The 27,739-nt window shown below is 42.0% G+C and overlaps 2 protein-coding genes across 3 annotated transcripts in view; both read right to left on the reverse strand.

Moving 5' to 3' along the window:
• Positions 1 to 18,473, reverse strand: part of LOC110985529 (uncharacterized) — a 38,968-nt gene extending 20,495 nt beyond the window's left edge. For both annotated transcript variants that reach the window (XM_087148273.1, XM_087148272.1), the window contains exons 1-8: positions 18,083 to 18,473; positions 17,035 to 17,345; positions 15,914 to 16,055; positions 4,292 to 4,417; positions 3,265 to 3,396; positions 2,727 to 2,843; positions 1,313 to 1,474; positions 799 to 945 (exon numbers count right to left, since the gene is read on the reverse strand). In XM_087148273.1, coding sequence (XP_087004399.1) covers positions 799 to 945; positions 1,313 to 1,474; positions 2,727 to 2,843; positions 3,265 to 3,396; positions 4,292 to 4,417; positions 15,914 to 16,055; positions 17,035 to 17,316 — 1,108 coding nt within the window. In that variant the 5' untranslated portion in view covers positions 17,317 to 17,345; positions 18,083 to 18,473. The remainder of the gene's footprint in view (positions 1 to 798; positions 946 to 1,312; positions 1,475 to 2,726; positions 2,844 to 3,264; positions 3,397 to 4,291; positions 4,418 to 15,913; positions 16,056 to 17,034; positions 17,346 to 18,082) is intronic.
• Positions 18,474 to 19,986: 1,513 nt separating this feature from the next.
• Positions 19,987 to 23,904, reverse strand: LOC110985537 (uncharacterized). Its single transcript, XM_087147659.1, has 3 exons — positions 23,678 to 23,904; positions 21,694 to 21,838; positions 19,987 to 20,308 (listed from the first exon to the last, which is right to left on the reverse strand). The coding sequence occupies exons 1-3, from the start codon at positions 23,763 to 23,765 to the stop codon at positions 20,206 to 20,208; spliced, it is 336 nt and encodes a 111-aa protein (XP_087003785.1). The 5' UTR covers positions 23,766 to 23,904; the 3' UTR covers positions 19,987 to 20,205.
• Between the last annotated feature and the right edge of the window lie 3,835 nt (positions 23,905 to 27,739).

A 27,739-nucleotide genomic window follows, 5' to 3' on the forward strand; every position in this document is an offset into this window, starting at 1 on the left:
TTAAGTTGAGATACAATTTGTCAAACCTCGTAAAGAAAAAGTTGGCAAAACTATTCCAAACAGCGAAAGCATGAGGAAAACTGTTTTCTACCAAGTGTATGTAAACGTTTGCCCCGGCTATATTTATATGAACTTGTTCAGCGGCTATCACTTCAGATTGACATTGAAAACCTTATTGTTTTAATTGAATTGTCTACAAAGTTTAACCGTGAAAATTTCATTTTTCCCTTTGAGGAGGGCTAAGGATTTATATAAAAAATAAGCCCGTTTCAGTTTTTAACTAAACAGCTGTTAACTGGTTATTATTCACGGGCAAATGGAAAATTCTAACAACTTTGTCCAGGATGCAGGTCAAGTTGTTATATAATGGAGGGTAAATGATTACACGATTACATCAAAGTTCAAAATGCAAACACAAACGTTCACAAGCCTGATAAAATTGTGTTCTAGTTTTAGGTCTTACTGTCCAATTAAATTTATTTGGTTTAATTTTCATAGAATGTTTTCGAAATTACCTGTACGATAGTTTAGCCATTCCTATAGGTCAAGATCTCGTCATGTGGCCCACAAAAGGGTTGACAATGCACCGGCTGGCAGTTAAAAATACTTCTAGTTTGCCACAAAATTCAGACTCCCTTGAAATCTGATCCACGTAGACATGCTTTCGTTGAATGTTAATAATCTTCACTTTTGTAGGTGCATTACTACGAATGAGTCTGCGCTTGTATACCCAAGCACCTCGATAAGGCCATGGTCACCCCTCTCGATCAAGAACTCACCTCCATGAACCTTACTCACCACAGAGATCCCATGCTTCATCCGACCCATCGCTGCAATCCAGTGATCCATCGCAGGTCCATTCTGCTTGTATACAATAAACACTATCTCCGCACATGAATTGTCCAGGGGAACAAGTGGGAAACACGCTTTCGGGAGGCACTACCCCTGCAGAGGATTAAAGAAAAAATACAGAAAACGTACTGTTCACTCTTTGTGCAAAAGCGAAGACGAACGCGACTTTGTGACGTCAGATGAAACACTCGCGTTGCAAGTCGAAAAAGCTATGAACACACTTGCAATTCGAGCGAAATTTCGCTTGGATTTTTTTGCTTCACTTTCGCATTTTCCAAATGAACCTACCTTAAACGAGATACACCGTGCTCCAAAGCTAAGGCGGCACAACTACAGTATGAGCGAAAGTGTTACAGCACATTTAGCAAAAACCACGTTAGGACACCGTCCTGATTCACCAGGAAGCTTGCCTATCATTAGCATGATCACATGGTGGGGTTCAACTACTTGATGTACATACCCCGGACAACATCACGGGAGCCACACGCTATTTCGCTTTCGTCTGATTTATCCAAGCAGTCGGCAATGCCGTCACAGACAAAGATTTTAGGGATGCACTTGTGAGAGGAGCATTTGAAAAACCAAGGCTCGAGACAATGACCCGGAGAAAAGATCGAAGTGCCTGAAAATAAAAAAAAACAATTATGGGTCACAAAGGAGATTTTAAATGTTGCAAATGTAAGAGGAATCCAATGCTTTAATACAGCTGTAACTTTTAGTGAATATCTTATACTTTGAACGTTCAGTTTTGTCAGAGTTGATGGGAACGAGCACTAATGTCCACCTATGTTTGAACGTTGACCGAATAATTGTTATTAAACATGAAACCGTGGGCGGCAGTAAGTCAACAATTCAAACCAAATACCAAACCTTTTATACATATATTAGCTGCAATTGTTTTTTTAGGACATAAACTTTAAAAACAAACTGGTCAAAAGCAGTTTCGGGCACCCTTTCAGATAAGTGTGAGAAAATGTGTCAAAACATATTCTAATAACAAAGTTTCTTGAAATGCATTATTATTTCACCTTCTGTACAGTTTAATCTTCAGTAATGACACCTCAAAAGTGATTATAGCGCCACCAAGAGTTGGTCCCGGTCCGAGGGTTCTTTTCTACCACAAAGTCGGACTTACTGACCTTAAGATTCCTTAAAATTCTTAAAAATCCCCGGTCAGTTGTCATCTACGGTCTGGAATAGCTCGTAACACATCATGTCATCGGTCTACAGAAATGTCCGTCTAGGCCACAAATAACTTAGATAAGAAGTGACGTTCTATATGAACAGGTGCATTACATCGCGAGGGCCGCTGCGCACTTTACAAGACAGGCTTCATAATCGTACGGTAATGAATTATGTGGAACACGCGTCCTTTCGTGACAGTGCTACAATGTGGTATAGACGACACAGCTGGGGATGTATTTGCACGGTGTTTCATGCCAATTAATTAAATAAGCCAAAAAATAACCTATATGTTGGATTTGCATGCCCGGAAATTCTATCTCTCGGTGTTAAGATTCCAACAAAAAAGGCCGAGGTTTTGCGAAAAAGAAGGGTCAAAGTTAATGACAGCTTATTTATGGCAAGACCCATTATCATTCAAACACGTGGATTAACATAACATGCAACTACATACGCTGGTACTTGATGTTGGCCCCACGGGTCTTGAAGTTTTAAAAAAATCCATTTTTAAGGTATAGTTTTCTTCATTTTGTGTGGGCAATTTATTTCATGGGCTTCAGCCTTAGACGGCCAGTTGTATCTCAGCTTAATTTGCCCTAGACACTAACTTGGTCCTTTTTTAAAAATCTGCGTGGCAACTTGCAACAACATCTGGAACCAAATCTCAATCAAAATGAAGAGCTCCGACTTACCGCATATCTCCTCGTTTTCATCACTCCCATCAAAGCAGTTCCTTTTCCCGTCACAAACATGTTTCCTTGGGATACAGCCCCCTCGTCTCTTGCACTTATACTCTGACGTCTTGCAAGCTAGACAAACACGCAAAAGAATCGGCCAAGTGCCAAAGTTGTACAACATCGTTATTTTCACAGGGAAAATTTAAGGTTTTGCGAATGAAAAGTTAATTGAATGGCAACTATGTTCGCACAAAATACACAGTGCACATTATACATGTAACACCAAATAATTGAACGCTGAGTCTGACATGATTTGGTTCAAGTTCAATGATCCCCGACTGTCGTTTGTGTTTTGGATGCTGGTGCAGTTTTATTTTCCCAAATCTTTGAACTCAGGATGCTTTTACCAAAAAAAAAAAGAAAAAAGAGAGACTCAAACGACTAAAAAAAGTTGCCTTTGTTTTACTGCTGTGGGTTCGTATGCCGAATCGGGTAGAGTGACTGTAGGAAAACTTCAAACAACAGATGTCTGATTCGGTCTTTTGAAACTTACGACAGTCATCTTCGTCTTCTCCTTCATAGCAGTCCCAGTGGCGGTCGCATTTCTTCTCCGAGGGTATGCACAAGCCCATGCTGCTCCCGGAATTGACGCAGCGGAACTGGCTGTCCATACATGTGCGCGACTCTGTGAACACAAAACAAGAAAGCAGTTATGCAGCAATTATGTGCCCTTCGTTGGAGTCCCTTTCGAAAAATCCTGGATCCGCTCATGCCTGTATAGGCATACACCCATTGGTTGAGAGGCATTCCCACACTATGGACAATTTACGGTTATATGAACGACTTCAAAGAATTTCCTTACAGCATCACGCTCTAGTGGTTCGGCAAGATTAGAGTTTTGTGGCCATTAGCGATACGGAATTAAGTGCCATCCGCTCAATCATGCCTAACTAACCTAATGCCCTCGAGAGTAGGATCTTGGGTTGTGGGGGAAACATGCGAAACGCCTCCTTTTCATGTTTCTTTAACGTAAGAATGAAAGCAACAGAACCGACCTTCGTAGGCTTATAAGGCAGGACCTTGAGCTGAACCTCTGTTCAGGTTGATTTACGTGTGCAGTGTTTTGCCGCGGAAGCGTTCAGAATGATATTAATTGAACAATGTTAAAAGGCATTTTTCACTAATCTACGGCGTGCGACCCTCGCGAGTACATTGTTTTTCTGCAGCTGGAGTTTTGGTCAAAAAAGAAAAGCGCAGCATTACACAAACGAGCAAAAAAGGAACATTAGTACGCTCAGACTTTGTTTGGTGTCTGGATTCGCCATGAAAAATTAGACAATCGCTTTAACAATGGGAGACTTCTAGACGCTTGGTGGCAGCAAACATAGCGGTCCATTTTTACCAGTGCTGAGCATGCGCAATACTGTGAAAAGGACCTGAATGTCTGCTGCCCCAAGCGTCTCAATTTCCTATTAGTCGGACGAAATATCTAGTATCTTAATTTGTTTTACTACAACTGGCAATTCGTGCTATATCTCTAGCAGGCCAACAACCCGAGATCTGCCAAGTCTAAAACTTGCCGTAGTTGCAGTCCCGCTCGTCGCTCGTGTCGTTGACTCCGCACTGTCTAATGGCGTCGCACAGCAGATATTTCTTGATGCAGACTGGTCGCTTCTTACAGGCAAAATCGTCATCAAGACAAGGTTCTGTGTGTGTGGAAGCACGTCAAATACGTGTAGATGATCCGTTTGGAATGCATATTCAGCTATAAATAATTTAAGGAAATCAACATACAGTAAAACAGTCCAGACATGAGAACAGCTGTCTGCAAAGCGGTTAAAGTTTTCAGATGTTGTAATCTATGTTGGACGGAAACTAGGGACAGCAAAAAACTTCTCAGATTTTGCAAATCGAACTGACATGTACTTAAGTAATAATGAGCTTATGTATAAGCTCACAAGGCTGACAATTTGGACTAACATTGAGCCATACAGGAAAGAAGTTGAGGGCGCTGTTTCTAGCTGCCACACCTATTTTTAATTTTGTGTAATCTTCATTTTTAATTCTTGTGATATCTTCAGTTTTTTTAACCATCGTGTTTTATACAATGTGTGAATGAATCTGTTGGAGTGTTCTGTTTCTGTACGTGTATCATTTGTGCCAACTTGTCTTCTTCTTCAAGAAGATTTTTGATAAACTTTTTAGCACCCCTTGAGGCTATGATGTTAGCTACAACAGGACAGGACTTCTGCTTGTCATGTATGCCTCCCAGCACATATCCGGAGATCGAATGAAGCTTTATTGCTTGTGAACAGTGTGACCATGGCTGACAAGTTTTCAAGCTTTTCCCTACCCTTGGTTGTTTCACCTCTACTGGTGAACGTACAGGTAGGCGTTCACATTAAAATGGAATCCAACTTTCATCATAAAATTTCTTTTGGGAGGTGGAATAAACATGGCTATACATGTTTACAACTAGCCGGGCTGAACCCTCCTTTGGATCTCCCAGTTTGTGTCGACATTTCTCCAAACCCTAGACCGGAAGGTATCAGTGAAGTTGAACACAACAAACCAGAGTAAATATCATGCAATTCAAAGAATACGAAACGGATTATGTATTCACGGCATCAACTGTTCTCTTATCGCTGTGGTCGCCCTGATCATCACATTTTTGGAATACTTACGAAGAATGGCCTCTTGAAATACAGGGGAAAGAGCGCTTGTCGCCATGCCATTATAACTTACTCATGTCCTGGGCATCAGCATTACCCAATTGCTACCCTTAAAGGATACCTGTCGATTGAATACTGAGCCCATTTCTTGTCCAATCGAAAGATCTCCGTTAACAACAAAATGGTACAAGTCCTACCTTCAACTTCGGGGCCACTTTATGATAACCCAGATACTCGAGCTACCAGAAGTCCTGAACTCAATGACCAACCTGAAAAACATTTGACGTTGACGTTGACATTATTGGACATCAGTTATATTAAAGGTATCAAGATTACACACTTGAATACTAGATCTTTGGACAACAAACTTCATGAGAGACGCTTGCTTGTGGTGGAAAGCAATCCTGACATTCTGGGGATCTCGGAAACATGGCTCCACGATGGGATTGATGACTGGGAGATACACATACCGAGTTTTACTTTACTACGGAAGGATAGAGGAGACGGCCAGGGTGGTGTGGCACTACATGTCAACAACAGATTAACTGAAGACCTAATTAATCTGCCAGATTATCAGCACACCAAAGTTGAAACCTTATGGGTTAAGCTGAGTCTCCCGCATACTCGTCCGATTCACACCGGAATTGTCTATGGCCCGAATGTCTGTAACCAGTTTTCTGAGGAACTGGAGGTTGTGCTGGACGAGATTATGGAACACTGTGCAGAATCAAGATCATAGGGAGAAATTGTTTACGTAGGGGACTTCAATTGTGATGCTGTCAAACACAGTGACTGGCAGTGGAAAAAGCTTAATGGGCTTATGTCAGCAAGGCATTTATCGCAGATCATCTCAAAACCTACCAGGGTTGCTAATAACTCAGAAACTGATTGATCATGTCTGGACCACCCATCCCGATATGTACACATATAATGACGTGTTAGCGTCAGTTATTAGCGACCACTCACTAATTTATGCTGTTTACAAAGCACTGACACTTCCTAAGGGTCTCGTTCGTATTATTTGGGGTAAGTCCTGTCGGTCTTTCAAAGAAATGGACTTTGCTAATGATTTGGGGTTAATCTCTTGGGCAGATGTTCGAAACACTGAAAGTCCTGGCGTAGCATGGACGTCTTTTGAGGAAACTCTTGGCAAATCTGTGCAAAACATGCTCCTTTTAAACAATTTAAAATCCCAAATAGGGGTACCGACTGGTTCAATGAGGAGTATCAGTTCTTGTCTTAAGAAAACAGTTAGTGCAAATTAGATCTCGCGCCCAATATACAAGATCTCGAACTGATTGGGCTGCTTTCCGTCACATGAGAAATAGGGTTAATAATCTAGCTCAAAGGCTGAAGCGTGAATTTTATGAGACGACAATCAACAATTCAGGCTCTGACTCAAAAAAACTTGGGAAGGCAATAAAAACCCTTCTGCTCTCAAATAAAAAAAGCCAGATTGGTAAAATTAGATCTAGTGGTGAAATTCTGACCGACGGAGTTGCAATTGCCAATGCATTCAATGATTTCTTGTCAATATAGGTAATGAATTAGAAATTGCTGTAATGGCTAAAACGAGTTCACAGGACGGTACAGATCAAGCAAATGAGCCTACACACCATACGGAGTCAGTGAGGGAGTTGTTTTGTTTTACTAATGTGACTTGCCACGATGTCTATAAGTTGCTTGATATTTCTAAGGCTGCTGGCCTTGATGGTATTGCTCCTAGGCTACTTAAGGCTGGTTGCAGGCAGCTTGCTGAACCACTTGCTCGAGTCATGAATTTAAGTCTCTCCACCGGTTCCGTTCCCACTGCCTGGAAGTTGAGTAGGATATCCCCTCTTCATAAAGACGGGGATTATGTTGTTATTAATAATTACAGGCCCGTTTCTGTTTTGTCTGTTTGTATGAAGATTTTCGAAAAGCTAGTCCACAAACAATTGTTAGGCTATCTAGATATGAACAACAAACTCTCTGATAACCAGTCAGGTTTCAGGCCAGTGCACTGCACTCAAACATGTCTTTTGAGAGTTACCGACTATTTGCTTGAAAATATGAACTCCGGGTTTTTCACAGGAGCAATTTTTCTGGACTTAAAGAAAGCTTTCGACACTGTTCACCACGGTCGTCTTATTGACAAACTTTACGATATTGGAGTGTGTGACCTTGAACTTGACTAGTTCAAATCGTACTTACAGGGACGGCAGCAAGTTATTAAAATCGGTGACAAGTATTCAACTTTTGCTGCAGTTAACTTTGGAGTGTCTCAGGGATCTACACTACGTCCATTTCTTTTCACTCTGTACATCAACGATATTACTAGTGTTGTTTCTCAGGATACAATGACATTTTTATATGCTGATGACACCGCAATTTTCACTCACAAATCTGTAGATGGGTGTTTTAGATAGGGATATGGCCGAAATCTCCAAATAGTTACAAATGAATGTTCTTACTTTGAATACTAGCAAAACGAAAAGTATGCTATTTGGCACTCAAGCTAAACTAGGCTGAGGGGAGAATAATTTACGTGTTCAGATCGGCAACACTCCTATTGATAATGTTACTCAGTTTAAGTATCTAGGTGTATTGCTGGACCCATCTCTGACTTGGAATCAACATATCGATGGACTTGTTAAAAAAAGCCAATAAACGTGTGGGTGTTCTCTGGAGGATCAAATGTGTTCTCCCACAACATACTTTAAACCTGTGATGCTGTTAGAGGAAATTCCTCGAAACTAGCACTCAACAGGCTCAGTAAAATTCAAAACAGTGCTGGTCGACTCGTCCTCGGTCCTCCACGGAGAACCCTTACAGAGCTTGTTCTATCGACATTAGAGTGGGATACCTTTTTTAGGTGAGGTATGAGGGGACCACTCAAAGAATAACTCTGTTGCTTAAAAAGGTTGCTTTTGACCCCTCGTCTGCTTTTCGAAAGTTTCAAGGCACTTTTAAATGATTGAGCATGATACTTTGAAGGAAAAGTGGTTGTGGGTGTAACAAGAACCCCTAGCCATTTCTATCACATTCTGCTATCTGCTATGCGCCGGTTTCCTCCCCAAATAAGTAGCTTATAACACACATCATCATTCCTGAATTGAATTTTTGAAATTCGATGAGAGGCCTTAATGATATTGAAGAAATCTGATGTATTCCAGATGCAGAACCAGAAGAGGTTTCACGAGCAACACCACGAGCAACAGTAGTATACTCGGAGTGGACCCCTGATCCCTCATCTGAAAATAAGTTCAAATGCCACATAATGTTCCTCAACTTGGTGGAATGACGCAAAAGAACCCGTATCGTCGAAAACTGAATTACGAATATGCAAAGCCACTAGCTGTGCATGTCATTCTGTGTCTTCCCGGTATTTTTGGTGAGAAAGTTTCTTGAGAATGTGCAGACGAAGATATCGGGGTTGCGCCTGTAAAGGGGCACTTACGATGTGTTTACCCATCCCTCGTAAAACATTAATTGGATTGGTAAGCACAGCAGCGCTACTCAAAGCAGTCAGAATCAGTCGAACGGATTCCAAAGAATAAAAATGCGAGTTTCTCATTGTGTGTTATGCACGCACACCGAGCTTGTTTTCCCGTCTTTCTATCAGTGGTGTAACTACGGGGGGGGGCACGTGCCCCCCGCGAATGCTGGTGCCCCCGGGTGCCCCCTCCATTTGAAATCCATGATCAACCTCTGCCGCAGTTCATTGTCTTTTGGTGCCCCCTTGCAATTAAATGTGTGCCCCCCAGGTACCCCCTCCCCGGACACAATAGCCCTATAGTTACGCAACTGCTTTCTATATCTGTTTAGTTTTGGTATAGGGCAACCATTGACATTGAAAATATTTTCAATCCAAAGATACCCCCCCACTAAAAGTGCGAAGATTTCGCCATTTTTGAAAAATTGATGGCTATACTGTTCACTGCAAGATGGAAACACATACAAGGAGGGACCCACTCGTACATGTACACATTTCACAAAAAAATACACACACATAGTCATGTGATTTTTTCCCTTTAAAAAACCAACCAACCCTCCACTTCACAGGCCACAAATTCGATTTGCCTTGCTCTGCCTTTTTTCTGGACTCTAATTTGGCATTTGCACGTGGTTAGTAAATAACGGGCACTAGTTGCAAGATATTGCGGGGGGGTGGGAATTTCACCAACCCGCCCTGATGCATGGCCACTCTGATGAGTTCGTCTCTGCTCTACATTGCCTTTCTTCGACTCTGAACACCGTTATTTAACTGACCTCCAACCTGACTTTCACGCGAAGCTAGTCAGGGGCACTGGTTTAAAAAATGGGCTTTAGTAGCACCATATTGAGCTCGCAAGCTGATATTGAGAACACTTAAAGATCTCCATGTGCAATGCCTGAGTGCTGAGCGCCCTACTCTACGGTAGTGAAACCTCCACAACCTACCAATGGCAGGAACGCCGCCTCAACAGCTTCCACCTACGCTGCCTGCGGTGCATCATGGGAATAACATGGCAGGATCAAGTAACCAACACAGAGGTACTGAGACGGACGAACACTCAAATCATGTTTACAATCCTGTCTCAGAGACGATTGCAATGGCTTGGCCATGTTCACCGTATGGACGGTGGACACCCACCAAAAGACATCTTTTATGGTGAGCTCTCAACTGGATCCAGGCCAGTAGGCCGCCCAATACTGCACTTCAAAGACACTTGTAAGACACACGAAGTCCGTCGGGATCAAGCCAGGTTCATGGGAGGCTACTGCAGATCGCAGCAGATGGCGACACACCGTTAATTCAGGCATAAAGAGAGTGGAAGAAACAATGGAGCAACAGTGCACTGTAAAAAGGTTGGCCAATTTTGGGTTGATATTTTACCCAATGTTGGTAAAAATATCAACTTAGCAACATTTGGGCAAATTCCTCCCAATATTTGGTCAATGTTTGACCAACAGTGACGGAACATTGACCAACAATGTGGTAGCTTTAACCAAGGTTTGGCAAATAACAAATGCCCAACACTGTTTTGACCATTGTTTTTCACAGTGTGGAAAGTCAGAAGGGAGCGGCAAAGGACTAGAGCAGCATTCACCCCCTCACTGCCCGATGTCTTCATTTGCGCGCACCGCAACAGAGACTGCCACACAAGAATCAGGCTGTTTAGCCACAGCCGACACTGCTCAACTACAAACTAACTGCAATTTAACTTTCCAGGTGCAGTCCATTGTCTTTCGAGACAGGAGGAGACGATGTGTCATGTGTGATTGTGAAGTGTGGGTGAGTTTGTTTCTGCATTCAATTGGGGACCCTGAACAATAGAGGACAATAAGGTCCCCGATTGACAGAGGGTCCCCGATTGACAACTGTGTGCAAAACATATGGGTGGTCTTCTAAAGAGTTGAAGTACAAACAGAAGAGGAACAATAGGGGGTCCCCATGCAGTTGCAGGCAAATACACACTTTTGTGTGTGGGTGAGTTTGTTTCTGCATTCAACTGGGGACCCTTAACAATAGAGGACAATTAGGTCCCCGATTGACAGAGGGTCCCCGATTGACAACTGTGTACAAAACATATGGGTGGTCTTCTAAAAAAAAGTTAGAGTACACTGTCTACATTGCCTTCCCTTGACCTTGGAAACCGATAAAAGAAAATCATTTTCCCAATGTGTGGTGCAGGTTGTATTTTTGTTCCTCAGAGGCTTCCCGGTCCCTGGAGCATAAGTCATCCGACAGCCTTTATTGGCAGTCTGTCACGTCGTGCTTTTAAAAAATGCTCCTCCCACGCTACTGCACTGTTTGTTTTGCATCGGCGAATTGTTGACAAATGAACATTGAAAGTCGTTGACAGCAAATGGTTTTAAAAATGAAGCTTGACTGGTCAATAGATTACAGCCTATGTGAGCTTAGGCTAAGTGGATCTTGCGAGATACCTTGACTCAGAGAATGTGTTGTCTTTTGTTATTTAGAGATGACGATGGAGGCAGATGGATGCCAAATGAGACATGAAAACGAGGCCTGTCAACAATATAACAGGGCACTCAAGGCAGTTCACTTGCATTACGGACCTCATTAAATACATTACCCGAGGCAAGTTCAGTGAAAGTGGAGGCTACCCCTCTTATACAAATTATATACCTCGCCTCTTATCACTCATGGGAACAACACGATGTTTGTGGAAGCGAGCGGGAAATAAAATCATTGCGGAAATACATGTATCAGGATGCTGATTTATACAAAGGCTATATTCTAGGTGGTTTGATCTTCATTATTGAATGTCACTTCTTTCTCTCAAGCACAAACACATCCATGCATGATAACAAGAGGAGGCATTATTTTTCACGGCCGAATCCCATATTTTTGGTAAGGCTTCTTATAATGAACCACGACAAAGTTGTGCTCTGCGAGGTATTCCCTTTTATCATTACTGTCAACTCATCAATCCAGAAATAGACTTCCAACGAGCCGCGTAATTTTCTGCTGTTGTACGCAGGGAAATAAGAAGCCAACAAGCGTCGTCCAGTAATGCATTACAGATGTTGTTAGTGAAGCCAATATAAAGAAAGAGCAAGTGCGTGTCATCCATTTCATTGTCTCTGACCCGCCCCTCAAATAATGGGAATAGAGCATTGTCTCGTGATGTTTCATATCTGCCTGAGGCTTATTTTAACAAGCACTAATTAATATGGGGATTTCGGAGTGGTAATGATTCGATGACTCGATTCAAGTCCCACTCCAGTCATGAGAAATTTTGGCTACTCAACATGTCTGTTCATTAATGAGTAATGGATAAAAACACCGATTCGACAAGTGTCACTGCAACGAGCGGTGACTCGCGCTCAAGTTAAATCACAAAATTCTTCAACGTTCATATTACTGAGGGTGTACATGGAAGCCTTTTTTACAGGTTTTCTTGTGCAAGGTTACTGTAGTTATGACATGAATATGTGTAGCCTATACGATGGAAGGAAACGATACCAATAACTGACGAGAAAAGACTGCCTTTTGTGATGGTATTTTACACGTTGAAATATCAATCAATCAAATTTGCTAAAACTATGAATTCGCCATGCAAACGCTATGGGTCGACTCGACTCCAGTCAATCTACTGACTGACTTATTCACTCAGTTCGACCAAACCGATGCACATATTGCAGTGATCCACTGTATTCCTGGAAGGCAGTTTTATTTGGCGGTGAGCTTAACCGGTAGCAACAATGAAATTGCTTTTATCACCAGTATCTGTGGGTCTCAGTAAACTTTGTTTTAATGCTTTTTACACAATTTGAAGGCTATTTTGCTGCCGTTTTCGTTTTTTTTGTGCCAATGAATTCGCATATTGATGAGCAAAAGTGTAATTTCATCTCAGGGAAAAATCCTTCATTGTTACGTACGGTTGGTTAATGCACAAAATTTTCCCTAGATGACATCACAGCATCAGCGCCCTCAATTGTCCAGGGAAGCATGGTAAGTTTGAATGTTTACAAAATGCACTTTTAAATGCATTTAACCTGATAGGGATGTTAATACTGTTTTATACATTGAAGAAGAAAATAAAATTGCAGAATAACGGTGTCTGAAAAGAAAAACCTCATTGCCAGCTGCACTTTAAGCTTGGTGGGCGCCCAGCGTTGAAAGAAGGCAATTACCCTCGTGGACTCTATGATTTACAGGAAAAGGCTGACAAAATCAGTTGCAAATTGTCAGAGGTACGTTTGAGTCGAGGCTTTAAAAATTGCAGCATTTATATCATTAGAAGCCCTAAACGTCAAAATGTTATGATGCCAACTTTTGCAAGAATGCCAAACCACGTAATATAAAAAACCCAAAGAGCTCAGTTCCTCCTTGTAATACAAACTATAAACAAAAAGGGCCGTGAGACTCCATTTTTGGGATCTGAAGACATTTTTTGCTTTAGAGGAATAGGTTCTCTCTATCCTCAAGGTAGCATTGATACTACCGTTGTAATCTTTGGCCTGTAGAGAGAAGAATAATTTCTTAATGGCAGAAAAAAAAATCCTGAGTACCGTTACTGATTAATTAAAATGAGCAAAGCTGATGCTTCCAGTTTTAGGTAACAATTGTTTAAGTACCATAAGCAGCAAGGCCTGCATTATGATGATGGACTTTGATTATGTGGCACGATGTACGCCACATTGCCAGCAAGGAAAATGAGATATCATTACACACAAAGCATCCATTACTTACTAGCGCGGTCTAAAAGACGCCAACACGTGGTGACAATTAACGAAGTGAAGGGTGATCCTTACCCAGCCAAGACGCAATTTTCATTCGAATGGAGTATAATAGGTAAGTTTCGTGTAAGGTGATGCACATCCCTGTGACAGTTAATTCCACCTTCGTTTATAGCGATCTTCGACGTGATCCTACGCCACATAAACGAAGTGTGTCCACACCAAATTGCCATTGGCTCGAACCTCACCGTTTCCTTCTACTTGACATCTAAAAATCACTTAATAATCATCGTTTGCGACACGAGTGATTGTTGGCGGTTGTACTGATGTTAAAACAGGTTTTACAAGGTGATTAATAATTGCTTTCAGAGCGAGCGTTGGGAAGATGGTTTTTTTCAGCAACAGTCTTAGGTCTTGCCTTTCGCCAGTATACTGAGCACTGTATGCTTTGTTCTGTCGAACTAATTGGAAAAACAAGTTTTTTTATAACTACTTCCTCTCAAGCAGCATAATCTCACTACCTCCTGATGTATAGCAGGGAATTTGTCCCCGAAAACTCTATTACAAAGAGCTAATGGCCCCTTGCTGGCCAGATCAAGCTGCGAGACACCTTACAGGTACCAAAAACCTTGAAGTGATCGGCATGATTTGAACAAAAATGTTCCACCCACCAGAATTCTGTGTTACATGCGTACACAAATAGTTCTCATCAGTACTGTCAAAGGACTCCCATGTTAAATGTATTATTAAAAAAACGTAAATCTTGGGGAGCGAATCAAAAATCAGTTGAAAAACCGGAAGAGATTTAAACATGGTTGTCCTTTCTAAGAAGATCAAGATTTTGATTTCAATCAGTAATTTATTTGTAAAATTGTTTTCTTGTAATAATACTACCAAGGGAGATTTTATGCAGCTACATAGCATAGGTGGTGAGGAGCATGGGTGGATCGAAGGTACCAGTCACTAAAAGCTTGGCAATAAGATAAATTAAAAACACTGACTGTATATTTTTTTGTCAATATACGTTAAAATCGAGTGTTCTACGATGACCTATATCGCAGAAACAAAATAATTCCGCATTTCTGAGTTTCGCTACCGAACAATGAAGTGTTTCTCCGATACCTTATTCATGTACTGGAAATGCATGATGCCAACATATTTATCTTTTGAACGCCTTGTCTTGGTTTAGATTAGGTACTTAACCCACGCTCAAAATAAAATTGCTTTGACGTACTCTTGTTGTTAAACGCGTCCACATCTACTCCCTTTGGAGAGGCGTGCGTACATAAACGGTAGGTTGGAAATGAAATATGGCGCCTACTGTAGTTCAGTTGACGGCTTATAGCGGGCTAACGATCCTTACGGGACAAAACCTCCGAGGGTTCGGTGTTTGTCTTGGCGCGTGATGACACCAAGGCGTTGAAGGACACACTTTATCGATAAAAGATGCTACCATAAGACATCATCCCACAAGTGTTGCCAGACTACATAAACTTACATTATCACATTACATGACATTATTAATTTATTAATTAATAATTATTAATGTGTGACGTGGCTATGGTGTTGTGCGTTTAGTTCTCTGCCATGGTACCAATGAAATGGCTGCGGTTGTGAGAACGCTGATTGCGGTTATTGTGATGACTGTGGTATGCTTTTTGTAATTGGATGATGGCACGGTCCACGAGTCTATATAGTCACAGTACGGACGGCGTTAGTGGACTTGTCATAACGCCAACGCACCAATAAACACAAAAATGGTAACAGTTGGATCGGTAAGGTAAACAGGCCAAAGGGACTCTTAGTGTTTATGTGTAGTTGTCTTGTTCGCTTCTCAAACGCACAGCTAGCACCCAATGCTTGCAAGGTGACGCGAAAGGCACTTTTAACTTGCTAAGCCGCAGGGATCTAGCCAGCAAAATATTCGTCTTAGGGTTGAGGTGATGGAGTCAGTTTGGGTATATGGATGGGAGTTCAAGTAACCCCCCCCAAATGACAAACTGTTGTCATATATTGGTGAAGAGTACAAAGACACACAAAAGTGATTATAAAACAACTGCATTGCATGATTTTTTAAAAGGCAAGTGTTACCCTTGCCAGAAGTTATTCTCCTGTCCTTAGGTTCATCAACACTGCGAATGCCTCCTAAAGCTTGATTTATATATTACTTGGAATGCCAATTAACTCGGATTCCCCATCTCTTTAATCAATAACCAGATACAGGTCTACGACTGCGCGACAATGTATGAAATCTCGTCCACTGAAATGAAAGTTTAATCGACAGCTCGTTCAGGCTGCCCTGGGACCAACTTGGCAGCCACACTGGCAAAGTTACTGCCACTCTGCCCGCCTACTTACCGTAGTACGGCAAGGAAGTGGTCTGATCGACAACCAGCATACGTCGGTGCTTGGACGTTTCAATAGCAGACGTACGGAGCTTGTTGGTGTTACACACGGTGACCGACGGGAACTCCAGCAAAGCTTTCGTTACGATCTTCACCTGTCGATTGAGACAGAGAAAAGAAGCACGTGTTTCATGATTGTCTCCAAGCCAAGATATGGTCCTCGGCTCCATGTAGTTCTGAGAATATGGCGCTCAGGTTCAGAAGACCGGAAGTGTATCTTTTATTGTGATTTGTTGATCGTTTCCTTCTTGTTTTAGGTTAATCTTGGGTAAGTCCTCGAATTATCCAGACAGAATTTGTTAAAATGGTCCCTCATGCTGACAATAACGTCCTCCTTTACCCCAACATTAGAGCCGGGGGAACAGTCCAGCCCAACATTTTCTCCTTTATCACGCATTCCCCTTTTTTCGCGCAGAGCCTTTAGTGTTTCCAGCACTTTTAGAAAAATCATTTCAACACCAGTTCGTAAGTGAAAGATGGCTCTTTTAGGGCTAACAGCTAAATACGTCTAGTTTTAGATAATGTTATAGGGAAACGTTGAAGACAGAAAAGGAGCCGTCAATTTTAACGCTTTCCCACATTTCAGGAAAAGGCCGCGATTCTCCCACCATCTTTCGCAGTCCTTTGAACAAACCTACACCATTACTCAGCATTAACAAAATGCGCAACCGATATGAGAGGAAAAGCTGTGAAAGCTGTTTATCAGCTAATAGCAGGAAAACACCATACGGTTTTCATTAATTTGAGGGACAGGAACATCAGGGATAGCAAAGAATTATATGCCCTAAAATTGTAATAACTGAAATAATAGAAACGTCTTTTGGTATTACGTAAATGCATTTTCAAGAATCAGACCGATTTCATTCTTGTTTGAAAAGAGATTACGACAAGTAATGAATTCTACGTGGAGAAAAATTGTTCAGGTAAAATATTTCATACTATAAAACATAAAGTAGCGAAGTTCGTACACTCAATTTACTTGATTGTTTGTTCATAAGGAGACTTTTCCAGAACTTGGTGAGTCATCGGGTGAACATTGATTAATTATGATTTTCTTTGGAGATTTTTGCTTACCTCAACATTAACTGGATAGCGTCTGAACTTCAAGACAAGAACTGTGCCCTGATAAAATGTGGCCACCACCCCAGCTAGAAAAAGGACGGTCCACAGCAGGCGGCCAAAAAGGGTAGTTGCGCGGAAAATGTTGGGGAATCCGTGCGCTGTTGTCTGCTCCAGTGCAAATTTCTTGACCGTGGCACAGACCGTTTTACGCGGGCTCTCTATCTGCGTGTCCTCGGAGTTGTACTTGAACTCAGCCTCACCAGCCCGTAGCGGCTTGAGGTGCATGCTATCCATGTCTGATGGCTCTACGTTGTCTCGGCTACCTGACACACAATGAGAAGAGATAAAAAATACGCGCATAAACGCCTGAAGTCTGCACTTGAATGATATTGAGTGGGTGGGACATCACGGCCAGTGGCGTATTCAGCGGGGGCAACTTGCCCCCGGAGGGATTTTTTTTTTTAACAAAGAATACTTCATAGGAGAGTAGGAAAGAAAGTAATCGGTATATTTATCAAATATTAGCACCAAACCCCCAAGAAAACAAAACCAATAAGTGAGAGCAAGGATGTCGGGACCATGAGTAAGGCTTTTGACAGTTTCTCCTCCAACATCATGTTGAATGAGCATGAAGCTGCATTCCCCTATAAACTTGCCCGCGACACCGAAAGTTGGATACGCCACCGACCACGGCGGTAAAGACCGAGATGGACGGGTGGGTCAGGTCATTGTGAGGGAGTGCGAGACTTGGTGCATGACCTGCATTGGGAGTAGTTTTTACCACAGGTTAAAGAACCCCACCCAGGATTTTTGTTTCTGTTATTAGTTAAATGTATTAACTTAAATCGCCCTCCAGCTCCTTAATAGACAACAGTTACCTATGCCCAGCTTTTCGGGAGATCTTCAAGGACGAAATCATCCCCCGAAAACATACACAGCTAGATCCGTTACGGCAGTGCTTATAAAACAGTAGGCCTACAGTAAAGACAGGCATTACAGCACGAAGCGATACGAGGAATAATTATGTGCTTGATTAAGACGACAGAAAATAGTGTCTCACCTTTCTAACGTGACATGAATAAGCGCGTCCCACGTCGTTGAGTTAAGCTGTATGCGCGCGGGCCGACTGCTCTGTTCGGCGACAAATTTACACTAACATCTCCCCGGCGCTAGCTATCCCTTTAAAAACACATTGCAGCTGGCAATCTGTTCCCGCAACAGCGTTCACATGCTCAGTTGCCCAGTACAAATAGAGGTATGCTCCCAACCAGTTGATCGATGGTCCTTTTAGTAGTTGTAATCCTGCCTTCATTTGCCGTCTGTCTTCAGCCGGTATGGATTCGTGCTGGACAGCCGTCCAGCAAATTTTGTCTGGAGTCGGTGATGGCAGGAGTCTGTGATGGCTGGTGTGGTCATTACAGTCGTTCGCGCCTGATATGACAGCATGTGGGAGCTAGTATACGACCAGAGAGCTGAGATGGTTTGAGGAAGGTTCAGGTGTTGTGAGCCAAGGTATGGGGATTAAATGATATCACATCGGCCCCTTTAAATTACAGATACTGTGAGATACTGTACACGTAATAACTGCTTTTGCATTATTATAAGTTGTAAAGTTTGATGCACCAATTCAAAATATATGTGCGTTGCGTTATATTTGCAATTAACCTTTATTCACGGACACAAAAAGTACCTACTGAAATGATACATTTACTTTAGGCATTTTTTTCTAGCCACTAGTCTATTCCTCTTGTCCATTCTTTGAACTGGTTAATAACTGCTTAAACCTTGGCCAACTATGATATAGGCAGACTGCTGGAATCTTTTATTACTATGAGCCTAAAACAATGGAGCATGTTTGTCCCACATTTTTGGCAGGCTTGCTAGGCTAGAATCCGAGAATTTTCAGAATTCTGTTTGAAATATGCAAAAATACTCAACGTGCAAAATTTTCTGTAAAAAGCGGGGTTATTTAAAGTTAATCAAATTTAGCCAAAAATCTGCTAAATGGTCACCCTGGTCATGGAAAACAGTCTGGCTTAATTTTTACTCACCCATGCGTTGACCAATCACTAGTGCGTATATGGCACTTCCGCATTTGTCGGAAGTATGAACCGGCCTTGTAGGTATAGTGTGCACCAGTGGTAAAATCCCCCAAATGAGAGCACAGTATAATCCTAAAACATCTTACTTGAAAGAAAGTATTGCACAGCCTCAATCAGTCTGTAAAATATTTCCGCCCAGTATGCTGTAGTTTTCGAGAAAATAGAAACTTGGTTCTCCTTTTTACGATGGTCGTATAAGAGTTCATGTCACTTCGCACACCACATTCTTTAACAGGTGCCCATTTTCTTGTGTGTAGTGTTTAAACTGAATTTATAGGAAGCTAAGTGTAAGGTGAAAAGTGGAAATAAATTTGATCAGTCTAAATTTAAATTCATCTCAAGGGAAGGATTTTCTTCACGCAAAAACTTTGCGAATTTAAAATCACCCCTGGAGCATAAGCAACCCGTCATCGGTTGAAAGGACCCACGTTGGTCATTTTGCAGTCGTTCTGGCAAAGTTCAGTATCCACCAAAAGAGCCTCCGTTACTAAGAAAATAGCGCCCTCTCTTGGTCCAGCTCGAGGCCCAAAGAGCCCATTTCGTTAATTCTAAATACACGTACAACCGTTTTTCCTCGTAACTTTATGAATATGCTGTAAAAGACAGTCCTTTTTGTTGAATCCTTTTGAAAGGGGGAATAACACATTTCTGTATTTAAAAAACCGGAAGACGGTGATGTTGCTATGATGTCATTGGAGGAAGACGGATTTCTTCAGTCAAAATTTGGAATCCAAGCTTCAGCTCAGTAAATATGGCTTGTGCAAGAAAGCTCGGCTGAATTGAAAAACAATGATTGACACACAAGAGAGCAAAATATCAATAATTCAGGCAAATCTTTACAACAACAGTACTGTTGTAACAATGAGTTTTCTCCCTTGGATGACATCACACCCATCGGTGTACACATTTTTATTAGTAAAAAACAAACCCATAATGGCACCAATATTGGTTGATTGGTTGCATCAATATGTTTGCATTTCATAGATTCCCCTTAACGAAGCCGGTAGACCCTCCAGTGAAGTCGTCATGACCCTTCAGTGAAGCCCGTTGATTTGCCCTTTAATCTGTGCGGATTATGCAGTTATAGCCTGCTTGCACTTTCGGCTGAGGGTGGTCGTCGTGGCTTGTCTGCAACGGGCGGCTGCCCGATCTTTTCTTGGCGAGATTGCTTCCAATAACTGTAGCTGGTGTATAGAAATGAGACGTCCAACATCAAATATATCAATAGCATTTTTCAGGATTTGTTTTCCAAACTCAGTTTGAAAGAATTCCCGTAATAAATGTAAAGATTAAATTTATGTACACGCAAAGTACAGCCTCCAACTCCAACACGTGTTCACTTATGCATCGTTTTTGCTTTTTTATCCAGACTTTTAAAAAGCGGATTTTATTATTTCGAGTTAAAAAGAACCGATCCCATGTCGATTCGATATAGTGTTCTTTGTGGGTTTTTTCTTTGGACAAATAGTAATTCGGTCATTTTCGTAAAGAGATAAAGATTTTACGACTTTTGGTTTGACAGAGTTCGCTGTATTTTCATGCCGAGATACAAAAATACACGTACTGCCGAACGTACACCATCGGGTTTTCCCTCGAAGGCTGGTTCCGACGACTGGCGTGAAAGCGAGCACCGACACAAATTCGTGACGTCAGATCAAATATTGGTAAAAGTTGAGCACATTTCGACTCGAGCGAAATTCGCCGCAAACATTCATGACGTCAAATTTGTGTTGCTTTTCGCATTCGCCTGCAGTACTTGTGAGAACCAGCCTTAAAATAGTTGAAGTTCGAAAACAACTGGCGTAAGAACTTTTTTCCCATGAGGCGTACTGCTTGACACCATGAAAACAAAACTGATTAACCCACTGCAAACTGACCGTCAAACACGATACTTAAACACTTGTTGCGCGTGTTCTACTCAAGTTCTAACTTCAATCGTTTTTCATTGTTTTGTTTTGTTTTTTAATTACTTAGTGCCAAAATAAACAGAAGATGAAATTACGATAAATACCAACATCCCTGCTAAAAGGAACATTATAAAATTTAAACAAAGAACAATGGTTCGACATCATGGCATTATCTCGAGTTTATCTGAAAGAGCGCCGACAACTCTTTCCAAAATCTTTCAAACTATTAGAAGCAAATTACCTTTTAACAATGACGAAGTCGAGGCTATTAAACAGTAGTGATTTAATGATCCTAAACTTGAGATTGAAAAAATCATCACATTATTCATTTTTTTTCAGGTGCGCGAGGAATATTGATGTCAGTGAACATACCTAAGGCCCCAGTTTATCGAAAGAACAACCTTTTTGGAAAACTTATCGAAATAGAACACAATTGTGCATCATAGGCCTACACAAAGTAGTTTTCAATTATCACTGTTGATGCGCAACGTACGTACTGATGCATGTTTATGGTACTGACATCGCTTTGCGCTGATGAACTACTGCCGCCCATGGTTTCATGTGAGGTTGGAGGCTGTCAAAATAACGGTATTCGGACGTTCCACTGTAATATAAGTGCCGTAGGTATCTGTGCATACCTTATGCTTGGGCTCTAAACTCACCACTTGTTAACTAGCAGTATTAGAAACCCAACAAGCCCTAGTGGAACGATAACACATCCAAGAATGAGGGCAACCATCGTCCCAGTTCTTTGTAAGCCATGATACTGGGGCTGTCTCCACCTTGTGCTTGGCGCTGATGTGGTTTCTGGCAAGACAAACAGTAATAAGCCATGATGCGGAATCATCACCACCGTTCATTTTCTAAGTTGTTGTTTGCGCCAATAACTGTACGTTTATTCATATACTTTATTAATCAGCATTACATTACGGAGTTAGGAAGAAGGTCCAGTTTTAGAGGCAGGAGGAAACCGGAGTACCCGGAGAAAACCTGCGAGAGCGAGTATGGACTGGAAACCAAATGCAATTAAAGCATGGGCCAAGCCTGGACTCGAACTTTTCTAAGTCGCATGTACAGAAACGATTGAAAGAGTGGACTTGACATTGGAAAGCAGGACATTTTTTTCTCTGCTTGGAGAAAAAAAAATGTGGGCATGTCTGATTGTCCTACCTAAGTTCCCCGAGTACAGGAGAGGAATTAGTATCTCCAGCCATGGGTGGTTCCCCGTTTTAGATTCTTGTGTCCGGACAAATTCCACACAATAATTCATGTCCCCAGCCATTCCCTATTGCATGAGAATGCAAATCACTTGTTTGGGTGACAAATGGTAAGATAAACCGACATCTACACCAGAAAATAATGTCACGGGTTTGAGCCCAAGCCCTTCTAGAAGCTTTCAGACAACAGATTACAGGGTTTATGTTTAGAAATATCAAAGATGTCACGAAGGTAAAACCCATTTAGAAACAATTTCCGTGGATGACAGAAATATAGATGGCGCTTTTTTCACAAAGCAAAACAACAAATCATCAAAGACACTTTGACACTAATCACACCTTTGCTTATCCAAGTTAGCATAACATGCCGGTACCATCCGCTACGGTGCCCTTGAATATGGTACAACAAATATTACAGATGGAATTCATGTACAATAAAGGACAGCTTGAAAACAGTCCTAAAGTGTAACTGCATGCCATATTTACAACGAGAAAACGCAGTGTCCTTTCTCGGACTCCATCTTTTCACAATTCATATTAATGTCACTAAAACTGCAGACATTAGGAAGAAGAAAATTCCGGACCAGAAATATCTTAGTTAAAACAAACAGCATACGTATTAAGCACTTCAACCAACAACATAATGTGCAACAATAAACAGTTAATTACTTAGAAAAAAAATTGGAAGAGTTATATCGAGGATTTTTTTCTCCCCCTTATTCATGGTTTCAAAAGTTATTGGTTAAATCATCACAAGTAAGTGGCCTAACTCTCCTCAATGATTGTTGTGACTGGTCACATGCACATGGTTCAGGCTCAGCTGCGTGCAATAAATCTAACCTGTGGGGTTCAGTACGTTAGCTTGAAGTACGGCAGGGTTGAATGGTACATGCATGCGCTTACCGAGCGGACAGCGCTTGCCTAGAATAGCCAGCGTTCATTTTGCAAGGTCATGCAGTAACTGAGCGAACGTTCGTTTAACTGGGGCGGGTACATTTTTCAAACATGTTAGATTTTCTGTTCTGTTTCTTGTTCCGTTGATAAGTTAGGTCTGCATTCTTTCTGAGTAGTTCAATGGACCGTAAACATTTTTCAATATTGCTGGAAAAAAATACGAGTAAAACGGTGACAGACAGCTAAATGAATGTCTAAATATGCCTACCGTGATGGTGCATGGTGTTACGATGCTTCTACCATATAAAAATCCAGGCAAATAAAACGACTATCCATCATGCAATTTTCTAACCACTTTAGTGATAAAGGTGATTAAAATGTGAGAAATCAGCAAATTACATCAGACACAAACTTCTACTGAGCTATCGCAATGGTCTCGATACACTTCATAATTCTGGTCTCGACCCAACTCCAACCCCCTTGCCATGAATTCTCTGTGCCGAGAATTTCAAGATATTTTTCCACATTATTTTACCTGCGTGAGTCCAACAAGGGAACAAGTTGATAACTGCGACCATGACCAGAACAGCTCTCCGGTAGCGTGAAGAGCAGGAAGCCTCCATCTTTCCATGGAATGTTCCCACTCTTAGCTTAACAATTATCACTAAGCAACATAGTTTCTCAACGATTTATGGCAAACGCACGCCTCTGGTTTTACTGAAGAAAACAGTTTGGCATCCTTTGATGTCCTTTATTCCCGTGTGCCCACAGTGAGGACGTCCATTCTTCAAAATAACTGAAGCTTAACTTCTCCGCTTTTGTTCAGTATAATCTCGGGTAATCTAGGCCTTGCAGTGTCTGATTAGACTAGGCGTTGTGGAACGTGTACATGTACATGTACGTGTACATGCACGTGTATTGCCCACGCAGATTGCGGTGACTATCGCTCAGCACTGCTGCAAGTGGCATGAAATATGGGGTTTCTTTACCGCCTAACTCCAGAATCATGAAAATATTTTTCTTAGACCGACTTAGCATCTTGTGCCCTTTCAGATGAGACCAAGATTGCCAGACTTTGTGTTGAGATGCATCATGGTTGTCTGCTAATGAATATGGAATTTACAAATTGGTATAGAGAACAAAAGGCTCAAAATACAGACTGATTAGAAAAAATAATGGATATAAGGTTAATTGAAAACACGGAGGTAAATTTCAGGGGCTAATTAAAATAAGTTTATTGCATGGTCACTTCAATTCACCAAAACCTTAATATTGGATAATACGGTATCCAATTCGTGCCACTTTTCGATTTTTTAACATCTATACCGGGTATCATCGCATTTTACCCTACAGGAGCAGAGTTTTCTTAGAACGGAGGGACTGGATTTTGAGTCCCCCTTCATTTCATGGTACTTGCTGTAAAAACAACGATTAGAGTTCACACACTTTTTTGTACCCACTTTGTGCACACGTTCAACCCATGACATCTTCATTAAACTGTGTTTAGGAATGTGTTCATAAAAAGGTAAACGATTTTCCGTGGTGCATGTTTAGCTTTTGGAAATCCACTTAGCATTTCAACACATTCCAATAAACGCATACAAAACATGTCGCTGGTAAAAACGTCAAAAAACGGGTACAAAAATGTATTTAGAAATGTGTTTAAACTTTAAGAGTTGTTTTTACAGATTTGAAACTCAGTCCAGTGTGGCGTATGTTATTTTGATGTTGTGGTTACTGGCTGTGGTTGTGTAAGTCACGGCAATTTCGTATGATGCGTGTCGGCCCGTGTTTATTCAGCCCTCCAGTGGCAAAAATATGGATGTTTCGGCCCCCCCTGTTTGGGAAGCAATATATATACGGCACATAAGAACATGTCCGATAATATTTTCACAAAATTTGTATCAAAATAACTGCTTGATATTTCCAAAAACTCTTTTTGGGCTCATCGAGCAGAAATGAAAGGTTTATTTCTAAAACGAGGCATATCCATTCGAACATCATTTAGGTTTTCTGCAAGTATGAAATACTGAAGAACTTTAGCAGTATACCATGTGTCCCGAAACTCCTTAATCACTGTGTTTACTCACTAAAGTTGTGTTTAGCTGTCTAGAAGCTGTATATATAGAAACTGACTGCAGGCAACTGAGAGTGGACATGATTCTGAAAGTTTTCGAAAGGGCACTTATTGCATTTTGGAACTAAGCTATTCAAATATCTAAAATAATCACATGCTTTGTATATGTATAGGTACAGTCGAATGTATATTAATGAACTAGTCTGTAAAATCGTATAGACCTCTCGGTGACCAAATCGGCTGCCTCGAAGAAAACATGCAGCTCATGGAATTGCAGAATCTGATCGCCAATTGCATGACCTACGGCCTTCTTGACGCCCTTGATGAGAATCTCAGTTACCCCGTTCTGGAAGAGTTAGTCCGCTACGGGAAACTTCCAAGTCATGACCTTTGTGACCCCAAACCCACGAAGACTCTCAACATCCCAACCCTCCATCGCTTGCTTCAACTCTTTGGAAGCTGCAACCAGCTGGCTACCCCCGTCACTGTACATTTAGCTGAGAAATCCCCTGAGAGACACAAATCTCCTGAAGACCTGCAGAAATCCACTTGCTCTATAATCAACGGCTAGATGATGCACAGCTTTGGTGGTGAAGCAGTTGCAGATCACTTCATATGCTCTGCCTCTGGCTCTCTTGTTCACCTCACTCTGAATTATGTCAGTCCCAAATAAATCCACACCTACGTAGGTCAAGGGCGGTGAGGGTTTGAGTCTCTCCACCGGTAGTTGTCCAATCTGCTGACCAGCCATGTCTCGTTCTTGTCGTTTGCATGGCACGCAAGGGTGACGTACACTCTTAACCATCCTGTACAAGTTGACAGTTCTAAACTTTGAGCACATCTTGGACACTGTAGTCTGATTGCCAGGATGTCCTTCATTGTGGACATGCATCGCATAGAACTCCTCCCCTACCGTGGCGATAGGGGAGGAGTGGTACCTCTTCCTTGTTGTAGCTGAAGTGTACACATCTCTCAACACGCGCTCCCACTACAATGACTCCATCATCTTGGACCTTTGGACCCAACTTGGCATAACATCAATCAAAAGTTTTCCTGTCACCCTCTAAAATCTTCAGCAATGGCCTCTGACACTCCTTCACCCAAAACAGCTCTGCCTGTTTTAATGTCGTCTGCTGTAAGGATTCCGACACACCCTTTGAAACTGCTATTCCCGTGCATCGCAAAGACTCTGGCTGTGACTTTCAGGGGCTTCTTGTAACTCCTGAACCTATCATAGTGGCCAAAGTATCAACCTCGTCTGCAGCAGTAACCATCACCACTCTGGTTCTCTCGGGAAGGTTGCGTTCTGAACAAGTCTGCTCAACTGGTCAATTCTCAATAGATTGATGCAGAATTCTGGAACCCGTTGCCAGGCGCTATCAGGTCCGATCTCAGATGGCGTTTTGCCTCTGGTGATCCAATCTGCTACATAGAATTTGCCGCTGCACCACCGCCGTGCAGCCCTGTGGTTCAGTAGCCTCTTGTATCTCGCTAATTCGAGTTGCAACGAAAGTTTTGAATCCATAACTTTGCTTTTGGATCATGGATCTCACAATCTCGCTGTCAACGGTGTGGAACACTCTGGCGAATTCCAATCTCATCTCCTTCTTGAGGAAACAAGTGAGTCGCTTGTTGAGTAATGCATCGCTGAAAGGAGATAGTAGCAGCCTTACGCAGCTCTCCAAGGAATGAAAACCATTCCTCTCTCATCTCTTCGGACACCGGGTCATCCCAGCCAAGCTTCAGGCCCCACATCTTGCGCAGTATTTTCACCTTGACGGTGCAAGTAGACCAAATGGGTCGTATATCCCATTCAATTGGCCGAAACACATCCTCTTGGTAAGAATGATGGGAATTTCTGCTGGCAGTCCGTCACCCATCAGACCTGGCTCTTGTCTTGTTTTCTTCTTGAGGAAGAAGTTTGCCCTGGTTACAATGTGCAATACATCCTTCCTTGGGCTCCACGTCACCCCTACAACCTTTTCACTCATGTCATCATCAGGCAACTTCTTGTCATTTCCAACACTCTCAGCACCAGAGAAGATCCAACCCTTTACAGCAAAATTCCCTGGCTTGATGAGCTGATCAGTCTGGGCGGCACAAATTCGGGTTTCATCCGGAGTGCTCACAGACTCCACAATTACCAAAGACCAGTTGCCTTTGGAAACTGGTCTTTGCCAAGCTCTGCCGTCTTCTTCAGTGCCACCGTGGCGAAAGTGGTAATGCGCTCTGTACCATAGGCAAAGACTAGGTCAGTGTGTCCCTGGTTATCAATAAGGAGTACGATGTATCTGAAACTGTTGATCTCTTCTGTTGCTCCGCCCACCTTGGTGATGGATACCTTCACAGGGTCCCTCGGAGGTATGCTGCCTTACTGTCAGCAACAGCATTAGTGACAAGTGATGAAGTGGCACATCCGTCCCACAATACGTTCGTGTGAGTAGGCCCAACTGGTATTTTCACCAACTGAAGAAGACATGCGTTGTTTCTCTGCGAGGAATTTACTGTGTAGTTATTGAT

This window comes from Acanthaster planci, linkage group LG17, assembly GCF_054643075.1.
Source record: "Acanthaster planci isolate LZ-2023a linkage group LG17, COTS_SCS, whole genome shotgun sequence".
Taxonomy (NCBI): Eukaryota; Metazoa; Echinodermata; class Asteroidea; order Valvatida; family Acanthasteridae; genus Acanthaster; species Acanthaster planci.

What these genes read in the sequence shown, in the direction of transcription:
- LOC110985537 (XM_087147659.1), bottom strand. Translation starts at nt 23,765, where the DNA reads ATGGAGGCTTCCTGCTCTTCACGCTACCGGAGAGCTGTTCTGGTCATG. An exon ending in CCCTTGTTGGACTCACGCAG is followed by an intron (nt 21,839 to 23,677) that starts GTAAAATAATGT and finishes TTGTCTTGCCAG; the next exon opens with AAACCACATCAGCGCCAAGC. An exon ending in ATACTGCTAGTTAACAAGTG is followed by an intron (nt 20,309 to 21,693) that starts GTGAGTTTAGAG and finishes TCTATACACCAG; the next exon opens with CTACAGTTATTGGAAGCAAT.